At 46.6% G+C, this 25,113-nt stretch overlaps 1 protein-coding gene across 2 annotated transcripts in view; it reads right to left on the reverse strand.

Moving 5' to 3' along the window:
- Positions 1 to 25,113, reverse strand: part of PRKG1 (protein kinase cGMP-dependent 1) — a 1,992,201-nt gene that overhangs the window by 1,664,309 nt on the left and 302,779 nt on the right. The window contains exon 1 of one of the 2 annotated variants that reach the window (XM_085605347.1): positions 20,657 to 21,319. The exons of the other annotated variant lie outside the window; for it this stretch is intronic. Within the exon in view, the coding sequence (XP_085461473.1) occupies positions 20,657 to 20,964 (308 nt within the window). The 5' untranslated portion in view covers positions 20,965 to 21,319. Of the gene's footprint in view, positions 1 to 20,656; positions 21,320 to 25,113 lie in introns of those variants that run through there. 2 annotated transcript variants of the gene reach the window in all.

Consider the following 25,113-nt stretch of genomic DNA (forward strand, 5'->3'; position numbering starts at 1 on the left):
TCAGACTAAGGGATGTTCAGCTGAGTTTGACGTTAAATCAACAGCCTTTTCCTTTCCCATCCCCCGCCCTTTCTCTCTCCCCGGATCCGGAATCTGCCCCACACTCATCCATCACAGCTGCTGGAAACTGACACGGGATGTTTGTATTTAGGACGGCTGCTGAGATGAAATAACCCATCTGCTGGATTTTCTATGTGGGGGAGGGGGGTGGGGGGTGTTCTTAGCTCTTTTCACTTTTTCGGACTATGCACGTTCCTTTCGCTCCGTCTCCGGCCCGCAGCCCAAGACATTTGCCTTAAAAGGGCAAAATATCTCTAAAAGCGCAACTCTCTGGACACAGTGCAGAGCCGCTTCTAGCCAGAGAGCGCTGCATGGGATGGATCGGGAGGGGAGCTGATTGACTGTCGCTTGGACGTGAGCACGCGCACATTGACATAGCGTACAAGTTAACACACCATCTCCCAAGAATGCTTTACTATACTACGTGGCCAACAAGTACCACACTATAAAAGAAAGGCAGGACAATTAACTACAAAAAAAGGAAAAGACAATTCTGTACACCGCCACTGTACCCGGACATCTCTAGGCCTGTGTCGTGGGCTCTACCGACACTTGCACCATCTTTACACTAGCAGTATCTAGCGCTATGGCGATATTTTATAGAAAGACTAGGGCCCAGATGTACATAAACTTCCGTTTGCAATTTTCTAATAGCAAATTTTTGTGATTCGCTGTTAGGACTACGCAAACAGCTATGTACAACAGTGGGTCGCAATTGACCTACCTCATTAATATTTATGAGGTAGGTCGCAATTTGCGACCCATTGGGAAACGCTTAAACCCATGGATGGTGGCCTGCTGGGGACAACAGACCACCATGTCTGTTTTTAAATAAAGCAACTTTTTTTTTAATGCAGCCCATTTTCCTAAAAGGTAAACGGGATGCGTTAAAAAAAGAAAACATTTAAAGTTTTCTTTTCATTTTTTAAGAGTAGGCAGTGGTCCGTGCTCTTAAAAACTCTTTTTGCAACCATTCACAAAGAGGAAGGGTTCCTTGGGCACCCCATCCTGTGCGAATGGGTTACCACCTACTTGAAGTAGGAAGTAAAATGCCAATGTTTTGCTATTGCATTTCGGGTGAAAATCATTCAGACATACCACTGCGAGTTTCTATTAGGAAGGGATGCCCTTTCCTAATATCGAGTCTCTAACCTTACAGTATCACAAAATAGGGTTTGGTACATGGAAAAAGGCATTTTTCCAATCACAAAAGGCCCGATCCTGTCAACCGGGCCACTTGCGACCTAGAAAAATCTATTTACATCTGGCCCCCAAATGTGATCTTGATGTCTTTACCTTTTCAATAGGTGTGCTATCGAAAAGGAGAAAGTTATTGAGAGTAGGGGAGCCAAGAGGAGAGGAAAGTGAAGTAGGAGACAGATTGTTTGCAGTTCTATCGAGCGCAAACTTGACCCGAAGATGTTGGGGTCTTTACAGGTGCACCAGTTACATTACACAAGGACACATTCATTTTTTTGTAGACACTGGAAATTAAGTGGTTTGCACAGAATCACAGGATGTTGAGCTGACGCTGTGACTCAAACCAGGTTACCCAGTTGCAAAGTCGGCAGCTCTGGACATTATGCCACATCCAATCTGGGTTCGGAGGGGGGAGGGCAGGACAGGAAATGAGAGGACAGACGGATGAGACGCTTGGGCTAGGAAGGAGGATGGGAGGAAAGGAGAGGAGAGGGGAGGGGAAAGGAGTTGAGGTGAGGGGAGTTGAAAGGGAGGGGAGAGGACGGGAGGAGAGAGGAGGAGGCAGGAAAAAGAGAGGGCTCTTGGAAGTGACATCTATGAGATGTTATTGAGAGGGGCGAAGGACTAAGACAGAAATTAGACCATGGTGGAAGAGGAGACCAAAGAGAACAAATTGTGAAATGAGAGGAGACAGGGCTTGCAGAAAAGACAGAGGCATGCATCTCTGTTTAGGTTAGGCTGCACTGAGTGGGCCAGCACAAGGAGAGAGCCGGGATGCGATATCTTGGTAGATATGGCGCACTCCTGCCCTCTCCATTTAACACAGCGCAGCACCACAAGTTGTCTTGCTACGTTGCGTCAAAGTTTGAAAATCTGGCCCTCTATGTTATGTGTGAATCAGGGTTGGACTGAGACAGAAACTAGATCCGGGCACCAAATTAATAGTGGACCCATTAGCGAATCAAATAGCTCAAAAAGTGTCACATTTTTGCAAATCGAAGCAGTTTTATACTTGTAAAGACAAGCTGAATAGGTGTTTTGCAAGATATGAGAGACTGTATGCAGTTGAGCTTGCTGCAGGAAATATTTGTGGTAATATGAGGGAAATCAACAGAAAAGAATATCCTACCAGACCATAAAAATGTCCCGCAAACAGCCAAAAACAAGCATTGGCATAGCCAATAGGTCTCGCCTTTGGGACCTTATAACTGTTTAGCTATGCAACAGTTGCATAACTAAATACTTATAAGGTCCCAAAAGCGAGACCTATTGGCTATGCAAAGCGGCCGTGCGGTCGTGAAAGTGATCGCGATCACGATCAAACATCAAAGTGAAAATAATCGCGGTAAAGTGCGGCGCGCATGCCCGCACACATGCACTGTAGCTCTAGGCTGGCCTAGTAGCACTTTTTGGAGCCCTCTCAATAAGTCTCGCCAGACCAGCGCATGCGCTGGGTCAGGCGAGACCTAAACAGCCAATACACTGCTCCATCAGAACAGCCATTCAGAAACTGCCAGATTGCTCTATAGGACAATCCGACCCTGGAGGGAACAGTCAGAGAAATACAAAGTCTGGATATAAAACATAAGGAGGTGATTGAGATTGTCTGCACTAACAGGACTTTATTACTTGCCAAAGGAACCCATCTTTGCTATTTTACAATAACAGCAGATTGAGAAAAAAACCCAATAAGGATATATACCAGTGCATGCAGCTCCTTGAAGCCAGTAAATAGATCACTGTGCTATGTTAGAAGGATTGCAATTTGTGAACTGGAAGTAACAAAATGACCTCAGTGTCAAAAGCATTAGCCAACTTACCTATCCACATAAAATACAAATCTTTGATCTGCATTTAACCTCAATTTGCGTTACAGCAGACACATTAACCACCACTGTTACTTTAAGAGTCAAAACTGTGACTAGACAAAACAGAGCTCTCCTAGAACTGCATTAACCAACAGAGTTCTCTCATGTATCCTCTTTCTGGCCAATTAGGTAACGTAGACGGGGTTACGTTTTTAGAGAAGAGAGGAAAAAAAAGAGGTGAGATGAGAAAAGAGTGGAGAGGGTGAGAGCGCAGTGGCTTCCGAGGAGATGTAAAAAATCAAGAGGAGACTAAGTTCAGGGGAGCGAAGAGAAAAGAGCAGGTGGGCTGAGAAAGTAAGAGGAGAAGGGAGGAGAGTACAGACGAGAGAGGTGAGTAGAGGAAGCAAGTAAAAGAGGGGGTGATAAAGGATGGACAGAAGGAAGGGGGCAAATAGCGACTAAGGTATGACCTAAGAGGAGGGTAGGGGTGAGAGAGCAGAAGCGAGTGGATGGGAAAAGAGTGGTAGTTTAGGGTGGGTTTCGTGGAAAGGGAAATGGATGAGACAGCAGTGGGAACGGTGTCGACAAGTAAACAGGAATCACGGGCGACAGGACAAGTGGAGGTCTGTAGAGAATCAAAGACAGGTAGGAAAGTAAAGACTGGAAAAAGGAAAGAAAAGGAATGTGCTCAGTTCATGCCTGAGAGAGCATCTTTCCCGTGTTACACTGTGGTTGCTAGGAGACCGCACAGAGCATCTATCGCACGGCAAACGGGGAAATGTGGTCCTGCCTCCAAACCAGCCTGCAGCAACAGAAGGAGTGCGCGAACCTACTCCTGCCCTCGAGGGATGAAGCCCTGATTCCACCCTAGGGGAAGTACCGAAGCATCTCAAGGGGCCAGGACGTTCACGCAACAACCACAGAAAGTCTTTGATGATAATAATTACCGGAAATCACGTAACACGCAAATCCATTTTAGACCCAGGGTCACTCGGCGCACGGAAGCCCACCTAAGCACTGACTGGTGGACGAGGGCTCCTCAAACACTCCGCCACTAAAGGGAGCTTTCATAAAACCGATTGAAAGGGTTTACTTTTCAAAGCAATTTTAGCTGAGAAAATACGCCTATCTAATAGCATTTTCCCAACAGTGTTCAATGTAAAGGATGTTCTGTTAGACCCTGCAATGTTGTCTTTCTATTCTCAGGGCTCTGACTGAAGCCGCCCTGCCTGTCCGCTGCAAGAGGCCTCTGCGCAGCGAGGCGTGCGAGACTTCCGGCTCTATTTCGTATCCTTCCACCGTGTGACGTCAGTCATGGCAGCCACACCTCTGCGCTGTGTTTTTCCGATTCTTATACAACGTGCAGTTGCTTCTTACTAATAAATCTTGAAAGCCTTTGAGGGCAAGGTAGTCCCGCAGTCAATGATGGAGCTGAAATCCGGGGAGAATGCCATTTTAGAAGTTTGACTGTGACTAAAGGGAGGGTCCGGCTCCGGATTTTGGGTATGCCCCTAGGGTTACCAACCGTCCGTAAATTTCACGGACAGTCCGTAATTTCGGCCGTCTGTCCGTTGTCCGTGAAGGATTCTTTAACGGTCGCCATTTGTCCGTAATTTTAACCGGGCGCCGGTCGCACCACCCTAAAACCGGCACAGCTTCCACCCACCTCCCTTCTTGACTCCGATGCTGTTGAGGTCGGGTGTAATAGACTCAGATGCAGTACCAATGCCCAGATACCCAGCAGCATTGGAGAGGCACAGCGGGATGGCAACCCTCACACCTTCAGCCCTTGATGAGCTGTTAAGAGGTGTTTGAAGTTGACTGAGAGGGAGGTGCTGCAACTTCAGGCACAGGGACATCTATTAAGATGCAAACAGCCCTGAATGCATCATGTCTCAGCAATTTAGAGGGGCCTCACACATTCCCTTCCTGCCAGGGCCCCAAACATCATAGAACTGGCCCTGATTACACTGAGGCAGCACATGGTTCTCTTCACAGAGCTTAATTACTGTCACTAAATTGTAAGCAAATCTCGGTTCTGCAAACCTGCAGTCTATAATGTAATAAAATAAAGAAATGGCACAATTGCACCCACACTGATTAACAAAGTATGGAGGACAATCAGTTAAATCAGTTCTCTTGGAGTATCTCCTTTAAGTACTGTTCATCACAGTGGGGGATGGCAAAACTAACATTTTGGAAAGAGAGCATGTCCTCTCGTTCAGGAGGGGATGAGGAACCCTACCCCACCCTGGAGGGGCCAAGATACTTGAATACTGCATGCCCACCCCTGTGCCCACCCTGGTGGATCCTGTTCCCCCTCTTCTGATGGCTCCTGTCCCCTCCCCCCCAGTGATGGCTCCTGTCCCCCCATGTGGTGGCTCCTGTCCCCTCCCCCGCCCCCCGCCTGTGATGGCTCCTGTCCCCCCTGTGGTGGATCCTGTCTCCGCCCTGGGTGGCTTCTGCCCCAGTCCTGGAATGGCTCCTTCAGCGAGGGTGAAGTTCTTGATGGGCCTCTTCTCAAAAAGGTTCAGCTCAAAATTAATATGAGAAGGTGGGCGAGTGAGTAAGTGAAGGGATGGGTGGATGGCTGGATGAATTAGTGAAAGGGTGAAGGGATGAATGAAAGATTGAATAGATGGAGAGTGAGAGAGGATGGATGGATGGATTGATGAGTGAGTGGAAGGATGGGTGAGAGAAAAGGTAAATAGCTGGATGTATGGGTGGAAGGGTAGCTGGATGGGTAAAAGGGTGGATGGATGAGTGAAAGGATGGATGAGTGAAAAGGTGGATGATGAGTGAGTGAGTGGGTGTATGGATGAGTGAAATGATGGATGGATTGATGAATTGATAAGTGCAAGGGTGAATGGATGGACGGATGAGTGAAAGGGTGGATGTAAGGATGGATAAGTGAGTGAAAGGGAGGGTAGATGGACAAAAGGTTGAATAGATGAGTGAAGGAGTGAAAGGATAGATGGATGAGAGAAAGGATGGATGAGTGATAGGGTCAATGGATGGATTCATGAGTGGATGAGTAGATGGATGGGTGGGTGGATGGATGGAAGGAAGGATGGCTAAGTGAAAGGGTTGATGGAGAGAGAAAGGGAGGATGGATGGATGACTAAAAGGGTGGATGGGTGGAAGGATGAGTGACTGGGTGGATGGATGAGTAAGTGAAAGGATGGCTGGATGGGTGAAAGGGTAAATGGCTGGATGGATGAGTGAATGGATGGATGGGTAGATGAGTGGATGGATGAGTGTACAGATGGATAGGGTGAAAGGGTGGATGGATGATGGATGGATGAGTGAAATGATAGATGGAAGGATACATGATGGATAGGTTTGCAAATGGTTGAATATGTGGGCTTACTTATATACTATTGCGCGACCTCCTCTGATGTGTCTGTAAAACTTATCTATTGTCCTGAAGTTTTGTCCTGAATTTTGACCTCCTGTCCTGAATTTGTGTCCTGAATTTTGACCCTTTGTCCTGAATTTTTACACTCACCGTCCTGAATTTGCACCAATGCCAGTTGGTCACCCTATATGCCCCATAGACACTGCCTTGTCCTTTGCTCAGTGATCTGCACTTACACCAGGGCTTTAAGTGGGCCGGGTCTCACCGGTGCTGAGCACCGGCAGTTGTTCAAAGGGGTCCTCGAAACGGGTCTCTATCAGGCTCTGTTTTGTGCCCTGGTACAGGCGGTCTGTTATGTTCCAGACTGCAGTGACAGCAGGCACATTGATGTTCCCGTGCTCACACTGCTCACTTCTCACTAGTGGAGAAGTTACGGCATGACGTCATGCCAGGTGAGCGTTGTAGGGGAAGCGAAATCCTTTAAAGGGAGTCATTTTCTCTCTGGATTTCCCTTCTCTTTTTGAAACTCTGGAGCAGCAACATTGCCGTGGTGTCACCAGGGCTTTAAGTGGAAGCTTTTTCAATATTATACACAAGCCATAGTTGTTCCTTGTTTATCTTATCCAACTAACAACCATTGACAAAGCCAATAGTCTTGACTTGTCTTAAGTGTGATGTTACTTGTTATATCATATCTGGATGCAATGACAGTAACAGCAAAATACAAGTCGGGCGGCACACTATGCTAAACACAGGTTTTTATCTTACATGTTTTAAGCCATGCCCTAAATTACATTGGCCACGTCCCTTTATGAGACCCCCAGTTTTTTCATCCCACTTAAAGCCCTGACTTACACACAATATCACTGCCAGCTACCAAGCCCATCCTTCTATTTACTAGGTCCTGAGCAGTGGCGTAGCAAGGGGGGCGTTCCGCCCTCGGTGTCACGAGTTTTGGGGCCAGCGGCCTCACCCCCATTCCCCCCCTTACATGAGTTTGCCGCAGGGGCGGCAAAAGCAGGAATCATCGGCAGCACCCCCCACCCGCTCTTTAGCGTGGCCGTCACGGGCAGCAAAGGCAGGGACCGCCAAAGTGCCGAACTACGCCACTGGTCCTTAGTTAAACGAGCATTATCAGAGCCAATAGGTCTGATTATCATTTTCAATTAAAAGCCTGACCTATTAAGTTTTCCAAAGCAGGGTTGCACATTAAATTTATATTTTTACAGTGGTGAAGAGGAGGGGGTGGGGATCTGCGGGGCTTTCTGAATCTTATCAGCAGCTCAGTGGCGGAATGTGGTTGCTAGGGACGTCACAGGATCCCTTTGGCATCCTTAGAAACGAATCCCTTTTACCGTAAAGTGAACCGATGTGCCATGAACTGATAAAAAATAACAATAAAGGATGTTTTTATAGATAAAATGAATCAGTGAGATAAAGAACTAGATGTGATCAAATGTGTGGTAACTGATGGTAGTTTTCAGATGTAAAATAGACCATCCTGAATTCCAATGGAAGCAATTCCTAGTAGGTGAAAGGATACATCCAATCCACCAATAGCATGATTCTAAAACACCACTCTGTTCTAATCCAAGCTGTCATTGGCATTTTCTCAAGGCTGCAGGGGGTTCACCCAAGCAAGCTAATGATTCGAAGGGGGCTGACTCATCGCCCACTTTCTGTGCATTGAACATAAGAGGCTCGCCTTCGACCTAAAAAGGCATTTAACCTTACATATAAGGCCTTTTTTAACCAATTGCTTGCTTTGGTTTTAGGGCTCTTGGTATTGTATGCAAGAAGACTAATACTGCTATTTTCTGAGCATAATCAGGACCACTGGAATTGTGATTCTGCAGAAGCAGTGTTTTAACATAATTATAGATTTGCCGCATTTGCCACACAATCCATCATCTGCTGCATAATTTGCAGATTTTAACAAAAATCTAAATCAAACAAATTAATAGTTATTAAAAATGCAGCAGTATGTGTTGCTACTCAGTAAAAAGGTCCTTCTGGAAGATTGATTAGTCATCTTTCGGTAGTTTATCGCTGTATGTTAGCTTTAAAGTTGTACTAATGAGGCAAGACCGTTGCAAAAACAGTGTGAGCATGGGTAAAAATTATAAAATAATAGAGTAATACAGTCATAAAAGGTGCTGCACTATGCGGCTAATTATGCGGCATTATGAAGCTTATTTTTTCCTTTTCCTGCCACATGATTTAGTGAACTCTGCCACATTTTTTGCTTTTTCTTGCCACATAATTTCGTCAACTCTGCCCCATTATTTGCTCCTCTCGTTCAGCATAATTCCAGGCCCCCTGCTCATAAGTCATTGGAAATACCCTTCTACTCCAACTTGAAGTATATGGAATTCACATAATTTGCATTTGCATAATTACATGAAATTTCAGAAAATATATTCAAAATTACATGTTTTGCGAAATGCAAAACCATAATTTGGCACTATATTTTCGCATGAAATACATCCTCGCATCCATTTTGGTTGCAAGGACAAATTTGGAGCTTAAAAAATTGCTAAAAAAACACAAGCACCTCAAGCACCAGCCTCTCATGTTCTGGTCATTCAGGTTGTTCCCGTCACTTACACTACATTTTTACCAGGAATGGCACATGATAAGGACGTAGCATAAAAGCATAGTTTTATGAATTTCACGTAACCAGCATAATGGAAAATTACCAAAATTATAGAAGATTACATTAGTATAACGGAAATTTCATCCCAGGTGTAATTCTGGCATGGAGACACTGTTGAATGAATGTGTGAAATCTACATTTGTGCTCCTCTTTGGGCTCTAGGAATGATGACAACTCATTTTAGTCCCAAGAAGAGAGTCAACCGGTTGCAGCCACCCTTTGGTGAATCACCTGACATTTCCTCTGTAAATCTCTTTCTTAAATTTAGATTAGAAGCATCTAAAACCTGTATATGCTAAAAAGTGCCTGGGAATCTGTCTGATAAGAATTGCATGTGTGACAGGGACTTTGTGTTCACTGATTTACTTATTTTTAGGAAGGGCCTTAAAACCTGGCTTTTTGCCCTTTAGTTTGTTGTTGTCCACTTTCTCTTGGCCCTGTTTTCTGTCTATTGTGCTGTGTCTCTTGCTATAGGTTGTTATTATTAAAAGCGCCGGGACACTCTTTAGAGTAGCCGAGCGCTATATAAAACCAATTTTAACATAACATAACATAACATAACATTACAGAAACCTCCCTTTTTAGGTCGAGTCTGGGCAGCGCATGCTCACCTCTGCAAGCCATGCTGTATTGCAGTACTTACTTGAGGCCCCGCCCACTGTCTGCCCATATTTGTAATTGGCTTGTGTCATTGCCATTCTTAAATGCTTGCTTCTGAATCGCTATTAGGCGTGTTAGTCCCTCCTTATTTTGTCCTCCTTTGTAACCTCCCATGAGGAATGTCCCTTTTACTTCAGTTGTTACACGGTACGTCTTCTTTAGTCTGTAAGCAATATTTTCTGTAATGAGTTTCTCTTACTGCACGAGGGTCTCTCGTGCACTATTGTGACCAGTGGCTTGTTTATTTTGTAACTCGTAGCAAACGGGGAGCTCTTCAGGGGCTATGGGAGACAGAAGGGGGCAACTCAGAGATGCCGTCAAGCATTTGGATTGCAATAGGTCTTTATATTTGCGAGAGTTTAAGTTACTGGCATTGTAAATGACAATGCCTTTTATTTATGTTTTAAAAACCAAAACTTAAATAAAAGGCATTGTCATGTACAATGCCAATAGTTCAAACTCGCATAAATGCAAGACTTATTGCATTGCAGATGCCTGATAAAAGAACCATCAAGGGATAGAAAACAAAAATGCAATATTTACCCAGTCGTGCATAACTAACATTTATAATATAATTTGAGTAAGTATAGTCAACTGCACCCTTTTGGTTTTCTTATGTTGTGGGTATTGAAGAATGTGCAAACTATGCAGTGATTGGCACTGCAGTGTGTGATCTCCTACACCAATTCAACAAACATTGACTAAACGAATAGTTTTGAGACATTTCAGTGATCGCAAACACACATAGGTAAAGAAGAGTAATTGTAGAGATGGTAGACGGGGGAAAAGAATGGTTTGGGAGGGTAATGTCCCTGCAGCACACATTAAATTGAGGAAATACTAAAGTGCCTGATAAAGGCGTTCCACATTTCTAAGTACAATCTTCATTTGCGTGCGGAACTAGTATAATTTAGTGTGATAATGTGCCTACTGTAGGTATTTCTATGCAATCTATACATCACAACTTCGAATCCTGGCAGATCAACTGACTTTCATCATTCCTAATTTGATAAATATTCCAGGGTTGGGGGGGGGCACAAAAAATATTTTGCCCAGGGCCTCAGTATAGGAAAAGATAAGGACAACCCAATAACTTCTTGTGAGCCTGGGTAACTGTAGACAACAATAATAAGGTGCGAATAAAAGGATCATTCTGTAATTCATTTGATAAACCAACTTGCAACCTGATCAATTAAGCATCTGTTCCAGAGAACATCCAATGAGTAGTGGAAACAAAGGGTGGAGGGAGAATGGAAGAAACATTCTTTAAAACAGGTTTACAAAAATAAAACCTTTTACTTTCACAATACATGAAACAATTCAAGACAAATGACAACAAAACAATCAATATACAGAAATGGGGTTGTAGGTATCTAGTATACAATAAGGAGGAGACCCTGAGTAGTTTGAGAAAGAAAAGTCTATGATAAGGGCTGCTGCAGTGTAGATCCACTCTTGCACAGAAACAGTCCTATGCTAATTTGTTGATAAAAAAGTTACACATACGAAGGCAATCACAGTCTTGTTACCGACAAAGCAAGAAAAGGAAATGTGTCAATGTTTCGGTCTCTTTTATACTTAATATGTGAGACCATCTTCAGGACAGGGCTTTGAGTTTTAATTTTTAAACACTGTTGTTTGTGAATATGGTGTAAGATCATCAGTGTTTTGTCCATTAGCCAACGTGTGGTATTTTGAAGCTAATTGAAACCAAATTCCAAGGATAAGTCAATCAATCAGAAGTGCAGCTCCGCCACAATACTCAGGAAAACCTGCAACACCTGACAACCCCCCTAAGCATTGCTGCAGAGCCTCAGTTTTTACTGATTGATTTGTCCTTGGATTTTATCATTAATTACCTCCTAAATACCTGAAGAGGTTATCCACACATCGGCTAATTGACAAATCACTTGAAAAATCAAGTGTGACATACCCGTCACTGCCTCTGCTTCAATATTAAGTAGCAACTGAGGTATTTCCATGTTTTGCTTAGTGTTACCAGTCAGTATTGTGTTTCAGGAAACTCTTCATGTATCAATAACAACAATCTAAATGATGCTCTTTGTTGTTCAGACAAATCAAGCTGAGGGGTTTACTAAGGGAAACACTCTTTACACCGCGGCTCGAACCACACTATGCCTTAGCAGGACAGCCCGGACCATGAATGCATCTTTACAATGCATTCCTTTACCACGCAAGTCATTACAACAGCTTGCCTTAGGGAGAACAGTGTTGAACTAATGTTGGACTTTAAGTCCAACATTTTCCGAACTGTTGCACAGGCTGGAGTTGGAATAGTAAATTATACCACTCCAGCGCTCTACCTAATGTAAGTTGTTGTACTGACTTGCTTGGTAAACGAATGCATTGTAAAGACGCATTTGTTGTTCGTACGCATTATTGAGCCAGCTATGATAGATGCCTGTGGGGTTCCGACATACAACCATTTAATATAGTAACCGCACAAGGCTACAAATGAATGTCCATCTTTGTTTAGAGATAGTGCGAAGTTGAACAACTTTGCCAACGGTTTAGCTTTATCAACCAGGCGTATAAAAATATTTGCAGTTTCTATATTCTCCGATGCTACAATGAAGAACATGTGTTTTTTAAAGACAGCGAGGCTGGGCCAATTTCTTAGTCACCTAGGACTGAACAGAATCCAAAACAGATCCTATAACCAGTTGATCATGACCCGGTTGGGTTGTCAGTATGAAGAAGGCCCACAGGTAGATTTGAGATTGAATCCTCTGGCGCATTAACGATGACGCGGTTGCACATAGAAGTTCAAGAGAAGATGCACTCACCATGAGTCGAGAGGTACAGTAAGAAACGATTCAAAGCAAAGGCAAGCAACAAATACCAAGACTTCAATGAGCCTACTTCATCAGCAACAGGTGAGAGTACTCTAAAATTACTTCCTCAATTGCATCGGAAGAGTGTGCGATTTTTATCTACGGCGTGAACAATCAGGGGCATTGTTATCGATGTTGATAACAATCTAGTTTCCTTTGTCTTTAACAGGCATATACCAAACGTAGAAAATGTAATATTTTGATCTGTACCTAAAGTATACCACAGCATGGTCAGAAGACGCTAACTGTTGAGACATTCTGTGTGATAATGTTTAAAGCTAAGAGAACATCAGAAATGTGTGGGGTTAAACAACAGCTGATTGAATGGAGGCTCTCAGAAAGTATTTCATATAGTAAGAATGACAGGACACTGAGAGTCCGGGTACAATAAATAGATGTTATACACACTAATGAAGTTACTAGCTGCGATGTTAACAATACCATGAGGTTCAGGATGAGAGACTGAGAAAAACGTTTTTAGCTGTCTGTGAATTATCATCACAGTAGTCGCGTTAATAAAGTTTATAAGCAATTTATCCGCAAGTGTACAATGTAATCATGTACAGGCGAGTGCTGTGCTAAGTAATTTACATACTCATCTAGGGCTAATTCCACAACCTGCCCAATACCCCAAAGACCATCACTGAACAAATCGTGCTGTCATTCTAACACGGAGGCATGCCAGCTAATTAGACACGTCCTCATTAATAATCCAGTTCTCCTAAAGATCCAGACCAGATATGTCAAGCTTCGTCCGATGATGGCAACATGACAAATTGCATAGTTAATTAGTGATAATTGTTACTAGCTTATCAGGTCAGAAATGTCAGTGTCCCATGCCTCTGAGCTCAACACGGCCACCACTTAAGTGAGTCAATAATGGACCTCTTGGGAGACAAGATTAGGACCTTGTCACGCCCTAGGTGTCCAGACCTGGGAAACAGGAAGTGGGGTCCATGTCCAAGACTCCTGTGTCACTGAACTACTGGCCCAACAGTGAAAGAGAACAACATGAGCAGTAAGACAGCCTCAGAGTGCTAAATAGAGTGCAAAACAGATGAATTTTATACATAAATAAGATACAGACCCGACAAAAATATGTGTACTCCCAACGCCTTCAATTCTGATGATTGCTCTTAAATGCAAAACATGTTAATGCCAAGCAAACCTGTCCTTGTTCGCATGAGCAGTAAAAAAGGCTCGCCCTTAGCTCACCTGAATCCTGAAATACTTGCATATGGAGAGGTCATAGGAACATGAAATAGATTAGCCTAAGAAATCTGATGATCTTGGTATACTACTCTGCCTGCACCCCTTTCTCTCTTCTACTTTCCAATCTCTTCTCCTACCAACAGGCCTCTCACTCTCTAGTCCTACCAACCAATCTATTAAATGCCATATTCCCAAACACACACATAAAGTCATCTCCCTCAATAACTCTCTTCTAATCTCTGGGCCGGATTCACAAAGGTAAACGTACACTTTACGATTTGTTCGTATTCACGAAGGTATGTTACGAGTAGTATATTTACGACTGCGGCTACCCCTCAGTTGTAAAGTTACTACTCGTAACATACGTTTGTGAATACGAAAAAACTGTAAACTTACACAAAAGTGTAAGTTTACCGTTGTGAGTCAGGCCCTCTGTACCTATCTACCTAGCCCATACCCTATCTCTCTCCCTAAATAGGAATCGTGTTGAATATATCCCTGCCTATTTCTCCATCTACCTACATTTCACTCTGTCCATCTGCCTGTTCACTTTTCTTTCCATCTCTTTCTTTCTCCCCAATAATAGCTCTCCCTATCTACTATTCCACCTTACAGTGGTGCAATGCAAAATGAGGGTGCCCCCATGCAGAATGTGATGTCCTTAGGCTGACGGGGGTCCCCTGAAGGTTTTGTGGACCCCTTAAAGTATTGGGGGCCTACGTTATCCCCCTGCTACCTAACCACATCTAACTCTTTACACCTACCACTCCGTGTACCTCATAACCCAGCTACTCTGCAATGAAAAATAGGCAAAACCTAAAACTGAAGTAGGACACAACTACTCCCAGACCAGAGTTGGAAATAATACCTTGAAATTCAGCAATAATTGACATCAAAAGCTAATAAAAGACACTGTACTCTCTGAAATTACTTACAGAAAAGAAATGTGTAAGTCAGACCGTGCTTACCTCCCTCGCTCTCTCGATATGTACCTATCTATTTTTCTCCACGTCCCTCTCCCTGGCAATTACAGCATCTGTGTGGTTACATTCCTACCGTGCCTACCTATGTATCTACCAAGCTCACGACTTCCACTCACCCTGCATACCTAAGGCGCTGTGTCTGTCTCCCTCTTATTTCTACCAACTATTTACTAACATTTCTCCATACCTCTATCTGCCTTCCTACGTCAGTACCTACCTATCGCCAGACACTATGCAAATCTACCTACATGCACAACAACCTCTCTACCCACCCAGGAAGCAGTCTTTCAATCTACTCCTGTCTCTCTACTGAGCAATGTCCCTCTCCACAAACTAACCTATGAATGTGTCTTCCTACCTACCTCATTACCGATTTACCTACCCATTTGTCTCTCAGCGTCTCTAGCTGTCTTTAAATTTATGACATCCAGCTGCAGAGATTACATAATATTCTTTTAAAAAAATGGTAAATGGTTTGTTTTTATTATTTAAACGCATTTTTCACACCAGAACTAGTTGAAAAGGAACGTTTATATGAAAACATGTCAATGTGGCATGGCACCCTTACATTTATTGCATAAAGAAATTAACATTTGCAATATTATAGCTTACAAACCTGCCTGCTTACAGGGAGCTGCGTGTCTGTCTGTACATGTATCTATATGTTTATTGACCTATTTACCTGTGGCCATCTACATACAAGCATGTTAAATGTACATACCCATCCCTCCCAATCCCTCAACCTACCAACATCCACATGTATCTTCCTTCCAATTTTCCGACCTATCGCTCTACTACTCCCTGAACCCACCTGTCTACCTATCTCACCTCGCTAACCTCCTATCTATCCCGCCACCTTTCTAGCAACAACTTTATCAACCTCCAAGTATCTCTACATACATATGAACCAGGCCTGGGCAGAGTGCATTAAGTTGCAGCGTTCACGTTGTTGTAGCGTCGGGTGTTTGTTCTGCACTTGAAAATGAGCACAAACAGCGCCATGCACAGCGCAAGAGGGCGCTGCTTCTTTCTGCCGCTCAAGTAGATTTTCTAGTCGAGCGGCAGCTTCCTCAACGCGAACGAATGGTTTCTTAACGCGAGCAGTCGCGACCATCCGCGACTGCCCGCATTGAGAAATCTCGCTGGGAGGTGGGCTAGCGTTGGATTTTCCTAGCTCGCGCTTGTCCAAAGACCTCGAGCGAGGAAAAAACTCCCCTTCACGGAGCGGATATTTTTGGAACTGCGCGTGCTCTGTGGAGCTCGAAAAACTCCGCAAATGGAGCTGAGTTCGCCGCCCATGTCTAATGTGTACCTCTCTGTGTATTTACCTCACAGTAGCTCTACCTACCACTGCATCTAACTGCCCATCGTATCTGTTGCCCTGCTCTGCCTACACAAAAACCTTTGTAGGAACACACTTACATCCCTCCAATTCTAGCTACCTTTTCCCACCTCGCTCTGTTTAGCTACTTGTTTCTCTCCCTTTCCCTCTACCTACCTATCACTGGACTCACTTTTCTATCTCCGTCTGTCGAGTTTGCCGGTCTATCTACCTCCCCTCGTCCCCGTCCCTCTGGCTATTGACTCCCCCCTTTAACTATTCTCATTATTTTTTAATCTCTCCAATATTTCCCTTTCTTGCTATATCTTTCGTTTTAAGAAGTTCAGCTTTTGATCATAGTGTTTGACTAATCAATAATGGTACGGTGAGATGACACGGTTCATACGTTTTTGCGGTCACAGTTGAGCCCTCTCTCTGCCTTTCTTCTGAAAAATAAGCTATAATGCCTTGACGGATATCAAAACCGAGGTCTATGCTTTCCCAGTCATATACCAAAACCATATATCTGTCACCTGATGCAGCATTTCCTCTGAAGCAACGCCAGCCCACCCACTGAATCTAGGCAGCTTCATGCTTGGGAAGCAAGGCAGACACTACAAATCATTTCCGCCTACGTCACTGAGTTGGGAGACGAGGTACAGTGGGACGCCCCTTTTAGATGCGACAGGAGGTGCCACAGAACCGGCGTTCACGTGCAACATGTGCTATTTTGCTCCACTGCCGAAGATTTCCTTCGTGTTCCGCGTGCTCCCTTGACCCGTGCTAGTTCGCCGTGCTTCCATTCCCCCCCGCCAGTCTTATGTGCTTCATTGTTCCCCCTGTCAGCTATGCGTGCTCCCTTGTTCTTCTGCCAGTCCTGTGTGCTCCATTGTTCACCTGCACGTCCTGTGTGCTCCTGTGCTCCCCAGACAGTCCTGTGTGTTCCTATTCACTTCAGTTCTGTGCGCTGTCTTTCTCCCCTGTCAAACCTATGTGCTCCCTTGCTCACCTGTCAGCCCCGTGTGCTCTCTTGCTCACCTGTCAGCCCCGTGTGCTCTCTTGCTCACCTGTCAGCCCCGTGTGCTCCCTTGCTCACCAGTCAGCCCCGTGTGCTCTCTTGCTCACCTGTCAGCCCTGTGTGCTCTCTTGTTCATGTCAGTCCCGTGTGCTCTCTTGCTCCCCTGTCCGACCCGTGTGCTCTCTTGCTCCCCTGTCCGACCCGTGTACTCTCTTGCTCCACTGCCAGCCCCGTGTGCTCTCTTGCTCATGTCAGTCCCGTGTGCTCTCTTGCTCCCCTGACAGACCTGTGCGCTCTCCAATGCTCCCCTGTCCAACCCTGTGGTCTCTTGCTCCACTGCCAGCCCAAGGCGCTCTTGCTCCCCTGTCCGACCCGTGCACTCTCTTGCTCCCCTCTCAGACCTATGCGCTCTCTTGCACCCCTCTCAGACCTGTGCACTCTCTTGCTTCCCTGTCAGTCCTATGTGCTCTCTTCCTTCCCTCTCAGACCTATGTGCTCTCTTGCACCCCTCTCAGACATGTGCGATCTCTTGCTTCCCTGTCAGTCCTGTGTGCTCTCTTACTCCCCTCTCAGCCCCATGTGCTCTCTTCTCCCCTCTCAGACCCGTGTGCTCTCTTGCTCCCCTCTCAGCTCCGTGTGCTCTCTTACTCCCCTCTCAGCCCGGTGTGCTCTCTTGTTTCCCTGTCAGTCATGGGTGCTCTCTTGCTCCCCTCTCAGCCCTGTGTGCTCTCTTGCTCCCCTCTCAGCCCGGTGTGCTCTCTTGCTCCCCTCTCAGCCCGGTGTGCTCTCTTGCTCCCCCCTCAGCCCTGTGTGCTCTCTTGCTCCCCTCTCAGCCCGGTGTGCTCTCTTGCTCCCCCGTGTGCTCTCTTGCTCCCCTCTCAGCCCTGTGTGCTCTCTTGCTCCCCTCTCAGGCCGGTGTGCTCTCTTGTTTCCCTGTCAGTCCTGTGCGCTCCATTTCTCCAGCTGACTTACTATCCTTTCGGAAAGTGGCCGCTGGGGCGAGGGCACAAGCTGAAGCAGCCTGGCTCCCAGGTTCGCTTCGGGTTGAGGACAAAGACAGGACAACAAGCACTGGCCCATCCCACACAAAAACAAAGGGGCTAGGGGAATGGCTTCCTATGGAGGCATGCATGCCTCAAACTCGGCAACAGGTGATCTCCAGCGCCACTACGGCATCACCTACTCTTCACACAGCGGAGGCAGGCGCAGTCTCTTTGACCTCAAACTCACAGCTATATTCTCTAGTGGGCCAGTTGGGAACCATAGAGATCTAGATGAAACTCACATCTTCCAAGCAAGCAACTTGTGTGATCTTGTACAAATTGCTTTTAAGCCCTATCTTTCTTTATCCGCCAATATTGAGACAAGCTAGAAAAATATTAAACCTGCCGGTTAATGTCATTTTTTTCTTTTTAATCTGACCAGGGCCCCAGTGATGATGGAATATTTCTGGGGCAGGAGACCTTCGAACTGGACAGTGATCCTACCCGTAGGAGCGGTTCGTTGAATAAAGTGTCAGCCGTAGATCCAGTACATTAGGGATTTACTTCGTTTCCAGGTTTGACCAGTCTGTGTGATCTTTTTGCAACAAATCCCAGAGGCATAAAGAGAACCTTCTCTTCCAGTCATGTTGAAAAGTTGCCTGGGGCGGAGAGCGCCATCCGCCTCGTCAGGCTCCCTCGCAGGCTTCAGCTTCTGCCTGGTTATGCCCAGTCCGTTTCTCCCATGTCACTGAGCACGTTGTGTACAGTCAGAAAAACGCACGCAGGTTTGCATGCAAACCATGCCCTTGTCTTGTACCTTCCCACACACATTAGGACGGGCTCAATTTCTGATCTATTTTGCATAGCATTACATAATATCACAAAAAAACGACGATCCGATCCCTGAGGTCAATTTCGGATGCGCATTCATTCAACTAGTCAGCCTACCTTAAGACACTTTTAATGCCGCTTGAATGGACTTGTGCTATTATGGAAAATGTTAAATCACAATTTAAAACCAGAGGGGTGAAGGTACAGAGTAACTTAAAACGATGACGGCAGAGCCAGGGGACCAACGTTCAGTCTTCGCCTCCCCGGGTGAATGACAGGAACTGTGTGATCTTGGACAAGCCACTTTGTTTCGCGCCCTTTCTTTACGTATCCTCCTCACCTGAAAAACTCAACCCTTTAATTAGTAACAGCTTCGCCCCTGCTTTAATAACTTTATTAAAACATGGGTTGTGACTGGAATTTTAAATGAGCAACAGTAGAAGGGTCAGGCACCTCCGGGGATCCGTTGGACGGACATGGAATCCCCTTTTCCCTTGGATTGGCATCTCCGACTGTAAAGAAGAGCGCTTGGAGGACTATGGCCACGCTCTAGGCGCTCTAAATATGGCATGAACACACAGAGCGTTCAAAACATCATCTATAGCAACTCAGCCGATTGTCAACTGAAGTGTGTGGAATTACGCAACACAAGGGTGGCCAAAAATCAGGTGCACAAAATACCTCGTCACCCAACCCCCTTTGGAATGTGCGTTGCTTCTATGCCGTGCTCCACCTGCCCCCCCCCCCCCCCCCCTTCCTGCACCTGCGTCTGAAAGAAGCGCCTGTGAGTCAGATGGCATATCTCTCCTATCTCCTCCCTGGACTCATGCTCCCACCAACCAAGGCACAGGCGTGTTTCCCAGACCTCTTGGTGACACTTCCTGGCTGTCGCCTTGAATTACACTGCGGAAGCCCCTGGTGATGCCTTCCAATGAGAGCAGCCAATGGCAACAGATGTCTGAGGAAGTTCATGCAGCGTGTGCGCGTTTTCTATCTTTGGTGAAATGCGGAGCTGCCTCCTTCCCGAAGCCGGCATCCCCTATTAGGGAAGTGTGGCCGCGAGAACCGTAACGTGCCCCTTCCAGGTCTGTGCTCGGTGAAGCGTTCTTTGTGTTGTGTTTGTAAGGAACCTGCAGCATCCCTGGACCAGTGAGGCAGGCGCCTTTCCAGTCACTTAGAGTCTGCGCCAATCAGGTACCACCTAACCCTTCAGAGGGGCCTCGTTCCACCCCTCTGTCAACCTCCCACCGGTGTCACCCCTTGGGGAGTTTGTCGCTTTCTTCTAAAACACATGGCTTGAGAAACACGCGCTACATGAGAGGTACAGACGCGCAGTTAGTCAAACACATGCAGCGCCGCATTTCAACATTGCCTTATCTTTCAGGGGGGCCGAGGCGCATCGCGGGGGGCGAGGAAAGAGGGGTCGCTTTTGCTTCATGCTCAGTCAAGAAGAGAAAAAGTCCGTTTAAGGTTGCACATACCTTGACACCAGACAACAACACAGAGGACAGAGATGAGAGCGGTTACCGCGGAGGGGCCTCTGGCACAAGCCGAGCCCCCCAGGAGTGTTAGTGAGACACGGGTTCGACGGATGAGGACACAAATGGAAAGCGGAAGGCGCAGGAGGAGGCGCTGGAGGGACAGACAACAACAGCACACCAACTACCAACGAGACAGGCGGATGCGAGATGGACACAAGGCTGCGGCTTACTGTGGGCTCTTGGGGTAGAAGGGCAGGGTGACATGGCTGAGGTCCTGCAGGTCGAAGGCGGTGGGCTCGGCGGAGATGGCCTGGCGCTTGGTGCGCTGCTCGCCCAGGGCGCTGGGGCACGGCTTCTGGGTGAGCACCGTGGCCGGCCGGATGACCGAGCGGTACTTGTCCAGTTCGTTCTGCAGCTTTTGGATGAGCTCGTCCTTCTGGTCGAGCTCCAGCTCCAGCTCGTCGATGAGGGCGTCCCGCTGCCGGAGCTCCTCGATCTTCTCCTGGAGGGCGTACTGCAGGTCCCGCAGGGTGCCCATCCTCGCCGCTGCCCGGCCCGGGCGCCCAACAAGTGCCGCCGCCGCCGCCTCCTACTTTGGTCCGCTCTGTCACCCCGCTGCCCCTACTCTCCTCCGCCAGGGGCGCCTCTGCCCCCCGCTCTGCCCTTCAGGCTGCGGCGACCAGGGGCGCAGCTCCTCCCGGGCTAGGGCCGGACGGCACGCGTGGTACCCCCTCCTGCCCTCGGCATCACAGCGAGCTGTGCGGAGGGCTGCGAGCTGCCAGTGCCGGGCGGGAGTCTGAGGAGGGAGGGGGCTGCCGGAGAGAGACGCACATCCACAGACGGAGCCAGGCGCGGAGGGGCGTCTGGAGGACTCCGGAGCTCAGGCACTCTCTGTCACTCCCACTCAGGACTGCTCTACGCACAGCTCGGAGGCCGCCCTCCCTCCTGGTGCACACACCGGGCTGGAGGCTGCACGCGCAGGGGAGGGCTTGGCATCACTGTGCGTGCATGTGCTTAGACTGTGCTTGTGGGGGTGGGGACTGGGGGCAGCGTGCACTCTCGCACAAGAGTGCAGTGCAGTCCATCGACCCTCCCGGCGCGCACGTCCATGTGAGGGCTAGCGCCGTTTAGTCCGAATTTTCGTGAGAGATCTTGGCTCTATATATTGTGTACGTGAAGGGGCGGGGCAGAACAGAGGTGTGAGTGTACTCCCTGTCACGCAAACCCAAGTGTGCACTGCAGCACCCCCCGGTTCACGTGAGGACCAGTGCGGTTTAGTCTGTGTGTGTGCTTGGCATTACATATGCTGTGCGTGGAGGGGGCGGGGCTAAACAGAGGTGTGCATGACCCGGCGTCACTCCCACACAGGAGTGCACTTCTGCTCCGCAGGTGCCCCCTCTCCCATTGCACACATGCGCACGCTGTCTGCGGGCTGCACTCGTCGTGCGTGCTGTGAGCGGGCGCGCCTGACATGGCACTGGGGTCACGTGCATGCATTCTGTGTGGTGCATCCATTCTGCATAACAGATGAGGCCAGTGAGTGGGCATTTCATTCGTATGTGCGCGTGGGGTAGGGCTGAAGCCGACGGTGCAGGTAGCACATGTATGTTCATGGTAATGTTCTGCATGTGTATGCCTTCCAACTGCAGGGTGGATCTGATCATGAGAGAACGCTGCGTTGCCTTTCCCGCTCCTTGTCTGCAAGCGCCGTGATTCACTGCGAACAATAACAAACACGCACGTGCATTTTCTTAGCGTGCTGCACTGGAGCCAACAGTGAAAGCGCATTGATGCAACAACTGCATTTCCGAGGGGTGATGGGGGCTTTGTGATCCAGGGCTCTGTGCACTTAATGTGTGTTTGAGGCGGAAGTGATGTTCCCGTGTTACAAGCTACTATACTTTGCATATGTATGAATAACACGATATTAAGCGGAGGTATATTTTTAGTTTATATATGGGAGAGGGCGGTTTGCATGCACTTTTTGCACCAGGACCAGAGAGAGGAGTCTGCATTTATTTTGCATCTTTATGGAGAGGAAAATCAAGTGCACGTGGACAGGTACACGTGCATTCATTCTGTTTATATATGAGAGGGACAGAGAGCAAACTCGCCGTCGACAACTAAACGTGAAACACTAATACTGGGTTCACCAAGGAAGTACCCAAAGCCAGTAATACCCTAAAGTACGCTGTCAGAGGCTTGTGGTCATGTGCATCTAATTGTTTATCTCCCAGTTGTCCTTACATTATCTTATTTAGAAGGCTACAGGAAGTATAGTAAATCTATACTTATCTATTTGAACTTACCGTCTCGATATTTTTGACACGTTGGGGCGTATTTACAAGCCCTCACCGGAGCATCCCTCTTTGGATGCTCCGGTGGCGCAGCGCCATTTTCCATATTTACAAGATGGCGCTAAGCCACTTTGCCCGGCTTACCGCCACCTTGTAAATATGCCCCTTTCCGCCTCAATCCTCTGCGGCAAAGGGGCGTGCAATGGGTGTTGCCGTGGGCGTTCCACCGCAACACATTGCTTTTTGACACTTCCCCTCATTAAAAAGACTGAGGCAGCACCAAAAACAAAGAGAACTTATTAGTTCTCCTTGTTTTTTGCTCTTTCCATGTGTTCTGCATTCATAGAACGTGCAAATCGCCATTATTGATTGTTTACGTGCAGGAAGATGTCCCTTTCTGCACATAAACAAATATCCCTGCAGCGAAGGCACCCTTGCAACATGGCGGAAGAGTGCCTGCGTTGGCACTAGGCAGATGTTTTTGTGCCGGCGCTAGGAGTGCGCTGTATTTTGGCGAATACGTCGCATCCCTGCGTCTTGAAAATGTTGCAGCGCGGCGCTGCCAAAAATGGCCACAGCTCCGCTCTCTGACATTTTCTTGTAAATATGTTTCGATATTCAATCAGTGTTCTGAGTAAAACTGAATTATGCTGGTAGGGGGGATGGCCACTGGCGTAACAAAACTTGAGGGGTCCTCCCTGCAAGGCACGTGGGGGTGGGGGGCCCTCCATGCTCAATCAGGAGCTTGGCAGCCAGAGTGCTGTGCTGAGGGGGCCCCTTGGATCTTGCCCCCCCCCCACACCGCAGGGCTGCGGGGGGCCTGTGTTACGCCCCTGGAGATGGCAAGGCATATCGGTTCATGGGTCTGCTGGTGGTCTGTCCACTTTTTGTGCATGTATACTAAGTATTTAGAACTAAACACTTTCCATACACAGAAGAAGAGCAACAGTAAATTCGGGAGGAAAAGTGATTTGACGAGGATCACACCATTTGCTAAAATGGTAAAATGGCGATTATAATCTCGGTTGCCAGTCCCAAAGCTGTCATCTACTAGATCAAAGCCGAGAATAGACGCCAGGCTATAGGTTTTCACCCCAAGGTGAAATGTCCAGTATGCAAGTATGTTGTTCAGGTTTTATAAAGCGCTTTCTGCTAACATTTATTTTAAATCAAAGCGTTCCAGATTGTCGTAAATAAGGTAAGAGAGAAATTGGGAGACACAGATTTGCCCAAAACCACACAGTTTGATAAAGGGAGGAAACTGCGATCAGAAATCATTTTCCTGGGACCTTTCTGTCTAATTTACCCACTGTTTCTGTGGCCGTGGGTGGGCAGACATCAGTAAAACACTTCTTACCAGCATGGTTCCTCTTTCTAAATTCTGTATATGTTGGACACATTGGTTGGCCAGGACCAGACATTTACCCTGCTGTTAGTGCTCTGAAAGTAAGCAGATGAGGTCACAAAGCATTAGTGCAACACAGATTTGGCCAAGTTTACACATTTTTTTAAGTGTGGCAGCCACAATTATAATCTCAGCCTCTTGACTTCACTGTATAAAATGTATCCACAACATCATACCACATAGCAGGGCAAAGGACAATAATGTTGCCCCCCTGAAAATGTGCCACATGTTGGCAACCCTGTCCAGAAAATTATGCGATGTCATGATGAAGGCTTCATCAGTTTATATTTGAAATAAAACAATGAACAATTTTTTAAAAAATAATCTATATTTTTCTATTGTATGGTATGAATTTTATGTTTGTGATAAACAGACTATGATAGTTTGTGGCCAAGAATTTTGGCTATCTGGCTTGTGAAAGAAAATAGACTGGATGAGGGCATGTTTGCTTTAGTATGCCTTTGACGTGTTCTTAGATAGGTGATTATTTTCATAATTTATGTGTTCAAAACCACTACTGGTGCATCTTAGTTAAGAACCTCCCACTTAGGAACATCAAATACTATTATTTTTTCTCCCAAAAACTTTTGAACATATTTGCATCTTTGGAAGTTGGAAAATATATTCTTGAGATTAGTGCAGGGTTCAGTTTGTTTTTCTGCCACAGGAGGGAGGATTACATTTAGTCTCTGGTGCCTACCTGTGTCGGAGATGTGGGTATTTCTAGGTTGTTCGTGATGAGGAGGAGGACAAGTCTGAGGGTAAGAGCACTGGAGTGTAAATTAATGCGTGGTAGACAGACATTTATGTAACACCCTAGCTCCTCCGACCTCGCTGAGACTTTTTTTCACCCCACAGGAAACAGACCCTGAGAAAACTTTTGTTTAGGGAAAGTTACAAACTACTTTATTTTTTCAACATGAGTGCAGACAAATGACTAAACTAACACGTTGTATCTTCTGATTTCTATAGAACCTGGAAGGAT

This window comes from Triturus cristatus, chromosome 1_2 (assembly GCF_964204655.1).
Source record: "Triturus cristatus chromosome 1_2, aTriCri1.1, whole genome shotgun sequence".
Lineage (NCBI taxonomy): Eukaryota > Metazoa > Chordata > Amphibia > Caudata > Salamandridae > Triturus > Triturus cristatus.